Source organism: Aquila chrysaetos, chromosome Z (assembly GCF_900496995.4).
Source record: "Aquila chrysaetos chrysaetos chromosome Z, bAquChr1.4, whole genome shotgun sequence".
NCBI lineage: Eukaryota > Metazoa > Chordata > Aves > Accipitriformes > Accipitridae > Aquila > Aquila chrysaetos.
In genome coordinates, this window is record NC_044030.1 from 75,571,263 (window position 1) to 75,584,827 (window position 13,565).

At 35.2% G+C, this 13,565-nt stretch overlaps 1 protein-coding gene across 3 annotated transcripts in view; it reads left to right on the top strand.

Moving 5' to 3' along the window:
* ZFR (zinc finger RNA binding protein) overlaps nt 1–10,164 on the top strand; it is a 48,481-nt gene extending 38,317 nt beyond the window's left edge. For 2 of the 3 annotated variants that reach the window (XM_030004443.1, XM_030004444.1), the window contains exons 16-20: nt 2,700–2,797; nt 3,624–3,719; nt 6,741–6,852; nt 6,963–7,060; nt 7,802–10,164. In XM_030004443.1, coding sequence (XP_029860303.1) covers nt 2,700–2,797; nt 3,624–3,719; nt 6,741–6,852; nt 6,963–7,060; nt 7,802–7,981 — 584 coding nt within the window. In that variant the 3' untranslated portion in view covers nt 7,982–10,164. Of the gene's footprint in view, nt 1–2,699; nt 2,798–3,623; nt 3,720–6,740; nt 6,853–6,962; nt 7,061–7,801 lie in introns of those variants that run through there. The other variant, XR_003921935.1, reaches the window with a different exon arrangement.
* Nucleotides 10,165–13,565: the final 3,401 nt, after the last annotated feature.

The window sequence follows — 13,565 nt, forward strand, 5'->3', positions numbered from 1 at the left end:
CCTTCTAGCAGAGGGACTTGATTCCTGTCAGGGGTTGCTTGCCAAGACATTGGAAGGATTTTTGACCAAGGTTTTCTAAAGCTCAGTGTCACACCTGCCATGCTTTAAAAAAGGAGGGGGTTTGGATACATAGTCCTAGCATTTACTGTTACTTTGTGTGGTTTTGTTTCTTTTTCTTTTTGTCTTTGTCTCTCTCCTAGAATTAAGCAGTGTTCACACTAGTCTTGAAATAGTTGACTGGGTAAAATGTATTTCACATAATAAAACTTACCAAAATTGATATACCTGTTAACTTTTAATGAAGAGGTAGTGTGGACACAGCATGTCTCACTGAAGATTAACCCCTTATAATTAGGCTAGTAATAAATTAAGTTATATAGGGTAAGAATTTGTGCTTGTGGTTTTTGTAAATTAATTCATTTTTTTTTATTAGCTTAACAGGGTAGTAGGTTAAGCATCTGAATTTAGTTAAATAGTCTTTAAGGGGTTAATCCTGCAATGTCAAACAGATGCAAAAATCCACAGATTAAGTATTACAAGAGTTTCCTTGATACGTTTTTTTCAGTCAATGTATTCTCAGTGCAATAGGTGCCTTGGCAACTTATGGCTTTCAGAGTCTTTTTAAGTTTCAAGGGTATTCATATAATATTTATTAGTAGCACATTTTAGATCAACATTTCCAGCACTGAGTAAGATTCTCTTCTGTGCACTTAAACTGTAATTCTTTTTAGTAAAATTATTTTCCAAATTGAAGTTTTTCAGAGCTAGAAGTAATTGGAGTTTCAAATTATGTAGTGAATTATTGTGATAAAAGTTTGCACAGTGTCACCTATTTGCATATTAGTTTTAGAAGAATGTAAAAAACTGATTGATTAGGCTATTAGACCCAACAGAGCCATATTTTTATTTTTAATTTCTCAACCTTACTTTGCCTCTTTTTACCTGCTGTGGGTTTTCTCTAAATGTACTCCTTGTCTTTTATATCCAAGTTGTACTTGTTTCATCAGTTATCTTACCTGGCACCTCTCTTGTATAGGTTTGGGTTTGGTTTGGGGGTTTTTTGTTTGTTTGTTTTATTTTGTTTTAAATGAAATACTGCTTTAAATGTCTACATGTGCTCTGTAAATGCCTTGTTAGTGCAGTTTTTCTTCTTTCCACTTTAACATATAGTCCATAAGTTTGAATATCTGTGTGAGAAGATACCTATGTTCTTCTCAGCTTTGTTCTTCTTTTGAAATCCTCCCCCTTTTAGTGCTGTGCAGAGCAACGGGACTTTCCTATAAAAAAATGCTCAAATCTGAATGTAGTACTTAAGATTAAATTTAATTATTATATTGCAAAGTTGTAGCACCGTGTTCATTCATGGCTTTTTAGCTCTCTATATAGTAAAGCATCCTAATATTTATTTCATATTTGTGTAAAATAGGTGGTTGCAGAGCTGTCTTTCTGCAGCATGCCTAAAAGCTTCTCATTGTGGGCATGTTTTGTGAGTCTCAAAATATTTTTTTTAATGTTATTTTCTGACTTACCTAAATTTATATCTTGCTGGAGTAAACTATATTGTTCCATACAGCCAGCTCCTGTGAAATGAGTGCCATTGAGTGAGGGCTTTTCCTTTTGTTTTATCTGGTGTATCACCAGTTATGCTACTGATATACTTTGTCACTAGTCACAATAGCCATTTTCATAATTAGTAAAACAAAGAACTTTTAAAGCTGATCACAGCATTGTATCTGTATAATTTTTAAGTAACCCAAAGATACCATTTCATATTGTTTGGTGGTTCCAGTTTCATTGATTAAACCACTTCCAAAAGGGCCTTGTGGTCTTTTCCTTTTTGTTAACAAAGCAATCAGTTTTATAATTTAATTAATCCTTTTCTGAACATTTAAATATACAAGATTTACTGTATTTTCGTTGTCTTTCAGTCATTCTGCTTTGTTTTTTAAACTATTCCTTGCTTTTCTTTTTCCTGCTGAATCTTAAGTAAAGCAGTCCCTTTTCAGATCCTTCCTTGCATCCTAAATGATATTGGAGTACATATATCATGGGCTGAGGAATTTTATTTATATGAGTAAGAGAAGAGGGTACTAGAAAGTAATGGAACGCTCTAATACTGAAGAGTATTTCACGTTCCTCTAGTCAGGTTTTTTAAAGCAAAATCATTTCCATTTTAAGTTTAATGTATGATAAAAATAACATCATTACTAAACATCTAGTGCTTTTGAGATTTGTTATACTTAGTCTTTCTTTTAAGAATAGGTCCCAATAGTGACCATTAAAATTTACAAGAAACTAAGTTTGAATCTTTCTACTTGGTTAAAGTGGATTTTTGTGTTTCTTCTGTCTTGTGTTCTCTGTGCTGGTGCACTGTGTCCAACCATCCTTCTTTCAGTATTTAATTTTAGGGGATATGTGTTTTTCCAGTGTTAGCTTAAATAATGAAGTATTTTGCATTGCATAATCTGCAATGCATTTGAAAATAACCTGAGAGCTAAAGTATAATATGCTCTTGATCTTCATACTGGGTTGATGCCGTAATCCTAATTGAATGACTTTTATTGAACATTTACATTTGTTATTCAAGTGTTTAAACTTTAAATGGCATGTGTGACATTGAAGCTACTTTAAGGAACTGTCTTGCTCACCTGGTCAAACACCCATTCCTCACTGCATTTTGCCAATTCAATCCATTTTAGATGTAACCTCGGGTATGGTGAAAGACCCACCGGACGTCTTGGACAGGCAAAAATGCCTTGACGCTCTGGCTGCTCTACGCCACGCTAAGTGGTTCCAGGTTCGGAACATCATTTTACTTTCTTCTTGTAGCCTTATGAGAGATTAGTTCAGTTGCAATATAAATGTTTAACTGTGTGAAAAACACTCAGCGTTGTTCATGCTAATAATACTTAATATTTTTCTGGTCCCTAAATTTAAATGTAGAAGGTTGAATATGGAGGAACTGCTTTATGCAGTTATTGCTCATTTGACATGACTTTTTTTTTTTTCTGGTCATTGAGAAGGCGATGTTGAAAGCTTGACTCGCTTGGGGTGATCATATGTTGTGTATTTGTTATATATTCCATAAGGCTGCAGAGTAACTTTGCTTTAAATAATGGAATATGTGTTTAAAGCTTTGTGTTTAGGTTTAAGACTTTTTCTTCCTATTTCTTTAAATGTATTAAGCATAGGGAATGAAAGGCGAGAAGCAACTGTTTGGTTTAGTGACTTTGCATTCTGGCAAAGGCACAATAAAGAAACCAAACAGATTCCCTTGACCTTTCAGTCTCTATACCTATTTCTTAAACCTTTACTTTATTCTTTTTATTTCTAATATAGAAAGATACTGTATTTATTGTTATAAGTGAACGTAGGTCAAAGTGTACAGGGGATCAAGAAATATTTTTCTTGTATAACCTGTGCACTTTGACTTCTACCACCTTAAATTACTAACCCTGTATAAAATACTGCTGTAAATGGCAGCTCATGGAATAAAGTTGTAGAATGATTTGTTTCAATCTTGTATCTGAGCTTCCATTGAACAGTGGTGTTTTAGTCTTTCAACAAGCCCTATTTGCTGTAGGTGCTGGGATTAATTAATTTGATTTTGTATTGCTCTCAAGGCTAGAGCTAATGGTCTGCAGTCCTGTGTGGTTATCATACGTATTCTTCGTGACCTCTGTCAACGGGTTCCAACTTGGTCTGATTTTCCAAGCTGGGTGAGTAATGTTCTTTTGAATGAGTCTTTTTAATGCACATGGTACTGCAAGCAGAGCATAGGAAAGCCTTACTACAGTTTTAAAATGTAGACTTTTTCAAGGAGTAATGTAGGGGTTTGTTTGGGTTTTTTGGGTTTTGGGGGTTTTTCCCCCCAACAAATGATCCAGATTCCCTCTAAAAATTTAATTTTCTGAGGTTTTGTCATTTGGAGCTGGAATTTATTTTTTTTTTCAAAGGGAATTTTCTTGTTCTTTTGAATTCTTTGTGGGTAACATTCTTATTCTAGATTTTAGCATTTTTTTCCTTTACTCTGTATAAAAGAATCTAATTTTTTCTAACGACCTACCCCGAATTGCTTGGAGTTTACTGAAGTGTACTTAAAGTTTCAACTGTGCCCAGGTAGCTCTGTGATAACAGAAAGGCTACTTGAAAGAATAAATCACAGTAATTCTTGTGATCATTAATATATCCTTTCTGCAAGATGAAATATTACAGTACTTCAGTACAGTCTGTGAATGTGTCACCATTAGCATTTTATTCAATGTCACTTAAATCTCTAGGTTGTACCCAGTTACCTCTCTCAATTCTTGCAGCCGAGTGTTCTTGGAGCATTCCTTTTATATCAACTGTCTTAAATGATGCTCTCCAGGAGTGCAACTTGTGCTCTGCATATTAACAGATGTTTAATCTGTGGACTGGACAAAGTTAGTCTGAAACAAAATCTCTGAAACAGGTATCATGTGGAAGTAAACTCGACTCTGACTGTTTTGTTTCATAGACCAAATCCTGTTGCACTGTGCTGCTTCCTAATGTAGACTTTTCAGTTTTGGCAGGAAGAGCGCTAACATTGTCAAGACAGTTATAGTAGTTAGCATTATTTCAATGAGAAATGTTTTACAACTGTATTAAGCTTGCAGACGATTTTATTAAATTACTTCTGATAATATTTATTGCTTCTGGAAAAAATGTGGAGCAGTTATTTCTGTTTTTTGAATATTTAAAGTAAAAAAATTTAGTGCCAGTTTCCATGTTACTTTTCATGAAAGATACACTGTACAAATATAGCTTAAAAGAAGCTAAGAAGTATGTAAGTACCCTCAATATCACTATGATACTGAGTTGTCAAAGAATAAACCCTGGCATACTTTTAGAAAAGCATCCTTAGAACTATTGCAACACACAACAGGCACATAGATAAAGAACAAGGAATGTTTTTTCTTATTTCTCACATTATCTATTCTAAGGCACATCCAGAAGGGAAGAAAGGTGTGAAGCAGTGTGTCAGGCCTAGCTGTGTCTCAGTTGTCTCCAAAAGTGATTCCCGATTTGCTCATGGTACCTGATGCATTGTCAGTGGCATGGATCAACACTGAAGTCCATGTAGTCAGCTGTTTTTTTGGCCCTTTGGCAAAGTCATACTGATGAAAACAATGACAGAATGAAAATGGTGATTTTAAATATATGTAATTTCTGCCAGTCATGGATGGAATTTCATAGATTGAAGGAATATATTTTTCTGGATACAGAACTCCTCCTAACCTGTATGCTAGAAGCCTGTTACAAACCAAAGAGGTGCCAGAGCTTCTCAAAAAGAACCTAGGTAGTTGTAAAAATAGAAGATACTAGGAAGTCTAAACATAGACATTAGTAGCACCCTCTTCATGTACCTAAAAATAAAAACTAAATTAGGATAATTTTGTCAAGTTCCTACAAGTTAGAAGGAATTATTATTCAAGGTTGGTTTTTCAAACTTGAAATCCAGCCTTTCATGCACCTAAACACCAGGGCATCATAATTGACATTTTCCTAGGATTAAGTTTTAGACCTTAGTGTATTGTATGAGGATCCAAAAGAACTAGACTTGAATAAATGGAAAAACATGATCTGCTTTTTTCTTTCGTGCTGTATTTTGCGTCATACTTGAAAGCAACTAAATTACTGTTGCTAAATCCTGCGTGATACTGTGGGAATATGGAAATACCATGCTCAAGAATTGATATTTGTCAGTTAAATGGAGCTAAAATAGAAAGGAATGGGCACCCTTAGTGAAGGATTGTAATCAACACTGCATATAGTTACTGGCATGCATCACAATAGGCATTTACTCCTGGAAAGTAAAAGTAAAAATTTGAACAACTGTAAACTTGATGGGGAGGGGGAGGGCCAAAAGAACCACAAAGAACCAAGAGAGACACATTGTTTGAGAATTAAACTTGCCAAGGAGGCACTATTGAACTATCTATTTAATAAAAAAACCTAAGGAAAGCTATTCTTTACTTTTACAAATATCTTTCATGGGTTTTTCTGGAAAAAATAGTGTCTACTAAAAGTAAACACTGGAAATATTTACAGAAAAAACAATATTTAAAATACAGCTAATAATTTGAACCATTTAAATATCAAATAATGTATAAATTTTAGAAAACCTGTTTATCATCAAGGTTTTTTTACACTTGTTTAACATCTGAGTTAGTGTTATCCTATAATCGGAGAAAACTTGCTGTGAACTTCAGTTTTGCTAAACTGAAGAAGTAGTAATCACTTAAATGTTAAAAGATCATTACATTTTTGATGGTTTAAGTTTCTGTACTCCTGTAGAAAGAATTTATTTTTCTATAGCATCCTGTTAATTTCATTAGCTATACTGTGTGCTGTTTATTCCTGTGGCTGACAGATTTAGGTGACCCATCATGTTTCATACCCTCTCAAAAAACGGCTAGACAAGTTGTCTACTTACATATGTGGGCTACTACTGTATAAATTTCTACAAAACTTTTGAACGACTTGTGATGAGAAGCAGCATATCAGTGTCAGTACTCAACATTAATCTTGCACCAGCCTTCTTTTTATTCATCTTTATAAAATACTGATTTTTTTTCCATTTTGACTGAAAGTGTTCTGTGATGCGTAATGTTCTTCAGAATTCCCGATTCAGAAGTTCTGTACTGAACAACAGTAGCAGCTTTTTTCTGTTTTAATCAGTCTTCTAAATTGGCTGGATTTTCTTATTGTTGATCTAGGCTATGGAGCTGCTCGTGGAAAAAGCAATTAGCAGCGCTACTGGACCACAGAGTCCTGGGGATGCACTGAGAAGAGTTTTTGAGTGTATATCTTCAGGAATCATCCTTAAAGGCAAGTTGCATTTGATCAGTGTCTGTATGCTTATGCTTAACTAGTGTAAAATATCTAATCTTGATTGAAATAAGGTGGAGATGTGCTACTAATTAGCCTAACCATTGTAGGTGGTCCTGGCCTTCTGGACCCTTGTGAAAAAGATCCTTTTGATACACTTGCTGTAATGACAGATCAGCAACGAGAGGATATTACTTCAAGTGCACAGGTAAGGAAATGTGTGAAGTAACTAAATTTGATGGCTGGGTTTTGGGGTGGGTTTTGGTTTGCTTTGTGTTTTGTTTTTGTTTTTTATAAATGGAGCTATATGGTGGACATTAATTTTCCTTTCTTAGAATACAAGAGTCCGGTCTTATCAGACTTAAGCTAGGCAATTAACATGTCACAACAGAGGATATATAATAGTGTTCATTTTTGCACTAAAATTAACATTTTCCTGAAAAGTTTGAAGCACTCCCATCTATATATATCTGTAAAGATGCTTACTCTACAGCAGTATGTTACGGGATTTAAAATTACATTGGCATTTAATATTTTATAAATAAATCTGTGTAAGTTTAATTTTTAATATTTATTGTATCCATTTACAGTATTGACCATTCACACTTGCAGCTTAAGAGGTTACTGCGTCTACCTCTTCATTTGATCCTTTTGCCAAAGATTACTAACGTGCAATGGGACATGTGAGAAGCCGTGGCTGCTTCAGTCCAAGTCCAGCAGCTAAAACACATGTACATATTTTTAAGCTAAGATGATGTACTTTGTACAGAAGCAGCAAATGTGGCACACACGTTTTATTGTGTTGACTTCGTAGGGGGAAGGAAGAGGGGATAATGAGAGCTAAGGATAATATCATACACCGCGAACGTTCTTCATTAATTGTTTGACAAAGTACTCAAAGTCTACATTTGTTTCTAACAGAAATACCTTCTTTCTACCCTTTTTCTAGTTTGCACTGAGACTCCTTGCATTCCGTCAAATACACAAAGTTTTAGGAATGGATCCATTACCACAGATGAATCAACGCTTCAACATTCATAATAATCGTAAAAGGAGAAGGGACAGTGATGGGGTTGATGGATTTGAAGCAGAGGGAAAAAAAGACAAAAAAGATTATGATAACTTTTAAAAATGTTTGTCATCAGTGGTAAGATCAAAGGTGATAAAAAGTCCATTTGTTGCCTTGCTTTTACTTCATTCATAATAATGTCTGTTTAAAACATCCAAAACCAAATTGGGAATTAGATTTGGAAGAGAACAACCTAGCTCTTCTGTGAGATTCTGAATATTTTAATGGATGTACTGTACCAGACAAATTATGGATGGAAAGACCGCAAATGGAAACTCTGTTGTAGGAAAAAACAGTTTTCCCTCACTGCGTTTTCTTTAAATGTGTTCCTAACTTTAGTAACTTTTCTTATTTTTTTTGTCTTTTTTATTAACAAGTGTGTTGTCTTCTTATCTTGACTATTTAATGCAGCATTTGTGCTTCTGTTGCTATGTGTATTTTGACTTTTTATTTAGAAGGGTTTTTGTTTGCCTTTGACACTAGTTGTATAAGTTACTTTGTTAGATAGTATAAACTGTTCCCCTCCCAATTAATATTTTTCAGAACTTTTTTTTGTAAAGTGAGACTGCAGGATTATGTTTTTTTCTAAATGTGAAGGGGTTACAACACATAATTATCCTGCCATTTGAGTGCTCAGAATTAAATGTTCTTGCCAATCTTGTGGCATTTGTCTCCTTAGTGTGATATAACGGTGTAATTAAGACAAATTTGTGTTAATCTAATCAAGTTTGCTGTTAGTTGTGCATTAGCAGTATAAAAGCTAATATATACAGTATGGTCTTGCAACAGTTTTAAAGCAGCTGCATAATTGATCAAAGTTTTGCATGATGTTTTTGATAGAAGGGCTTTTAAAACTATGACTTTAGGTTAAATGCGTAGGTCTTTGTATGATTGACTTTGTGACATAGCAAGGCCAAAAAATAACTTTCTGAATTTATTTTCTCAACATACAAACAAAAGTGGGCATTTCCCATTCAGACAAAGTTAGTCATTCTTTTCAGTCAGCTTTGTCAGTATGATATTAATGCCTCTCAGCCCTTAAAATAAATGTTTGTCCTATCAGTGCCTGTGAGGTTATTCCTTATAGCTATTCCTGTATAAACTTTCTGTGATTTTTTCAATAATTCAAATTTTAAAAGTGAAGTATTACTGAAAAAGTGAAGGTTATCAAAGAAAAAACCCAGAAAATTATTTGATGTGGCCATAGTGTATGCTTATGTCTCTTTCAAAAAGCTAAATATAGCAGTGGTGTAAGTAAAGTTACATCATACTGTTGATGTATGCTCTGGTACACAGGTGTGATTTGTTGTCACAGCACTACAGTGGAATACACAAATAAAAACTAAAATTTATTAAATTACTAAAATTCATTATACACTGGAAACTGAAGTTTCACTCTTTCTGTTCAATGTCTATTAGCTTTGTTGCAAACCCAGAAGACATAGATTAACATAGACTAACATTCCGGTAACTACTTTATCGATGGCTGTAGGAGAGTATCGCACATTACAAAGATCATTTATTATTTCTGGTACCATTTATTAAAAAAACCTTTTGTTCCATTTTGAGGTCGAATTTATCTTTGACCATTTTAGTAAGCAGCTCCTGGAGTAGGGGGATGTTTCTGTTTGCAACACTTAACTGCTAACAGCATGGGCCTATGGAATAAAAATACAGTATTTTAGAAAAATAGAGGGTGTCTAAAGACTTAAAAAATATAATACCGTGTTCTTCAAGCATCGGAGTGCAATTTTTAAGGGAGTGATTATTAGTGGTTAGCAAATAAAAGGAAAGCTTTCTCATTATAGGAAAGATTTCTTACTAGTTTCAGCATCAGAAATACAGAAAGCAGAAATGCTTTAAAGTTACTTTAAAAAAAGATTGCACTAGTTTGTGTTGTTCAGCCTTCATGCATAGCTCCAAGCATATGCTTGTTCATAGTCTTTTTTTAAGAGGATATCTTGCTGCCATGGCGTCTAGTTAGCCATTACTATTTATTTTGAAAGCTACAGGTGCTATTCATGTGGCTAGTTCAACTCCATACCAAAGTTTCTTTCCTCATAAAGCAAACTTGTCTATTCAGGCGTGTGACTCTAAAGTTCAGGATTAAAAAGGTCAAAGATGTATGTTGGATTTCCTGTATTTTTGTTCTGCTGGCTTCTAACTCTTAACCAGTTTCTGGATCTTTTGAAATATTGTATACTTAAAGTGATTCCACATTAAATATGAAGCTGTGACCATGATTTTTGCGCTGTGTGGTGAAGAGTGAATTTGCAGTTTGTTTCTGGTTTTCCTGTCATGTTTTAATGGGCTATTTTAGGTAGCTTCTGACTCTTGTTAATCTAAGCAGAATGGAAAAACAAAAGGTTTTTAAAAGTACAGAGCTAGCTTTGACTTTCAATATTACACTGTGCACCTAGGAAGACAAAACCAAGACCAAGTAATCAACTTATGAACAAGTAATCATTTTAATACCCTGTGTTTTGGTAATGCTAGCAGTTTTACTAATAAGCAGTGTTTGCTTTTTTATTCAGCAGTGCTGTGTGTTAAATCTCAAAATTCCAGACACCATAGTCATCATTACACAAATGAGAAATGTACACAGCAAGAATTTTCCCCTCAATGCTCACCTTAGAGTAACAGTTTGTGAGTATGTGAGCTGTTCTGTGTTGAAGCTTTTTCAAACTTTGACTTGTGTGCCTAGTTGTTAAGTGCGTCTTGTCTGTGAGCAGTGTGGTTTCACATGGATTCCTGTGTAGAGGCATTGATAGAAATTAAAGTCTGTTGGACATAGTCCATCAACTTCTTGCCCTTTTATGAAATTCTAGATGAACTGTTAATCTTACAGGGCTATTGAATGTGATTTGCTGCTTCTATTTTTAGACCTATTTCACTACTCAGAAGTGATTTAATAGTACTTAAAATTGTTGTACGTAGCAAGTTCCTGAGAGTTGGAATCAACTTTAAATATTCCTACAACAATTTGTATGCATATTTAACATTCTTCTTGCTGGTTGAGTATCTGCTGATCATTAGTCTGTTAAGTATTCATACAATGCTGAATTCATTTCTTTATTAAACAATTAAGACTTGTTTGGACTACCCAAATGGATTTTAATAGCTGTCATGGTTTAACTCGGCAGGCAGCTAAACACCACACAGCCTCTCGCTCATCGCTCCCCCCCCCCCGCAGTGGGGTGAGGGCGAGAATCAGAAGAAAAAAAAAGTAAAACTCATGCATTGAGACAAAGGCAGTTTACTAGGACAGAAAAGGAAGGGAAAATAATAATAATTATAAAATAATTAGAATATACAAAACAAGTGTTGTACAATGCACTTGCTCAGTTGTACAATGCAATTGCTCACCACCCACCAACTGATGCCCAGCCAGTTCCCAAGCAGCGGCCCCCGGCCAACTTTCCCCCTAGTTTATATACAGGGCATGATGTCATATGGTCTGGAATATCCCTCTGGTCAGCTGGGGTCAGCTGTCCCAGCTGTGTCCCCCCCCCCACCTTCTTGTGCACCCCCAGCCTGCTCACTGGTGGGGCGGGGTGAGGAGCAGAAAAGTCCTCAGCTTAGTGTAAACACTGCTTAGCAACAACTAAAACATCAGTGTATTACCAATATTATTCTCATCCGAAATCCAAAGCACAGCACTATACCAGCTACTAGGAGGAAAACTAACTCTATCCCATCCGAAACCAGGACAATAGCATAGCATTAATAATAGAGGAAAAAACAGTAGCAGGCACAATTTGCAATCTGTTTTTTTCCACTTACGTTGTAGGTTTACAAAATATAGTGATAAATTCAACAAAAACATCTGTTTTTTCTGTTTGGTTTTTTTTTTTTTTTCTGGCAGCTGTAAGCCAAAGATCTTTCTAGCCAAAAAGGCTAGCAAATTAAATTTCTCCTCAGAGATTCTTTTATAAATCTTCTCAAGAGTTCTTTTTTCCTTCAGCATGGTATTTCTCAGCCTTTTTAAAATGAAACAGATACATGGCTTTTTGGGGAGGAAGAAAAATCCAAGGAGTGTCATCTACAGAGTTACCACAATGGTTTTGATTTACATCCAAATAAAAATCAGGCTTAGTTCTGTAAATATCTGTTTATTTGTACTTTCCCATTTTGTTCCACTTTCTCATTTGGATTATGAAAATGTGCATATATATTCGTACTACTGAGAGAAGTTTGCTGTTGTTTATTGAAATGCTTTCTGATGCTTTGCAGTTTGCATTTTAAGAAATGCTGCCCTAATAATACTTAGCAATTGTAAAGTTCCTAACGGGGTAAAGGTCATTGTCTTTCATGGGTACATGATTGGCAGCTGTTGCTGGGGATTTTTATTGTGCACAGTGCACACTTTCCCATTTAACAGCCTTAACATATCTGCATTAGCAAGGGTCATCATAAAGAGTCATCTTCTTTAACACCTGTATTTTCTGAAACTATTTTGCAAAGCCATGGCCATTAGTATTTATTCTGAAGCCAATGATTCATTTATTGCAGGGTAGTTTAAAGCCTATCAGCTTTTAGAGGCCCAGCCTAGTTTAAATACTTTCACATATATTCTACATCACTCCTATTTCAGATTAATATCCTAAATCCAAAGAAACATAGAATGGCATCAAGAAACCTCTATGGATTTTTGAAGTTTCTGTAGTTAAAAATCTAAGATTGCATAATGGAATAGCTGACCAAGAGAAAATAGATCGCTTTTTCTACAGTAAAAGGGAGACAAAAAGCCTCTTGTTTCTACATGAGAATTGCAAACCTTGTTCTTTATGTAAGCTTTTTTTCTTTCCTTTTCTGCATGCTGCATCGTGTTTGTATTAATTGTATGCATATACAATTAGGAAGTTCTGTCCAGAATACGCAAGACAGCCTTATCACAGACTTAACTTCTGGCATACATTTAAATGTGCCAGTAATTTGCTGGTTATACAAGTTAATGTTTTCTAAAACAGTAAGCTGAGCTGCATTGCTAACAGTGCAAGTCAGAACAATATGGGAGAGATGAAGATGCCTGAATATGGGGAGTTTACTGTCATTTTATATGCTCCTAGGGTATGCACTGCTCCAAAAGGGGACGTGTCTCAGAGGTGCAGGCCCACAGCTGTCAGCCCCATATGGATACCTCAGTATGCCTTAGGATGGCTAGAATGGCGTATTTAGGTAACTAACATGTATTTACATGCATGAGAGAAAAGTGCAGGTACTTTTAAGAATTGGAGCCAGTGTAATCCAGAGTGTTGCCAATATGGTCATGCAAAACTGCAACTTCAAAAAGGGGGGTTAATCATGAAGGAAGCATTGTGGCATCAGCAATGGAGTGTGCTCATCACAGTAAAGTGCCTATGATAATTGAATGCCTTCCCAATTGCTCCCAGTAACTTCAGTAATTTTTTGTAGTGTTTTGTAACTGGAGAGGGAATAGACTAGAACAGAATAGAATATTTCAGTTGGAAGGGACCTACAACCATCTAGTCCACCTGCCTGGCCACTTCAGGACTGACCAAAAGTTAAAGCATGTTACTGGGGGCATTGTCCAAATGCGTCTGAAATACTGACAGGCATCAACCACCTCTCTAGGAAGCCTGTTTCAGTGCTTGACCACCCTCTGGGTAAAGAAATGCTTCCT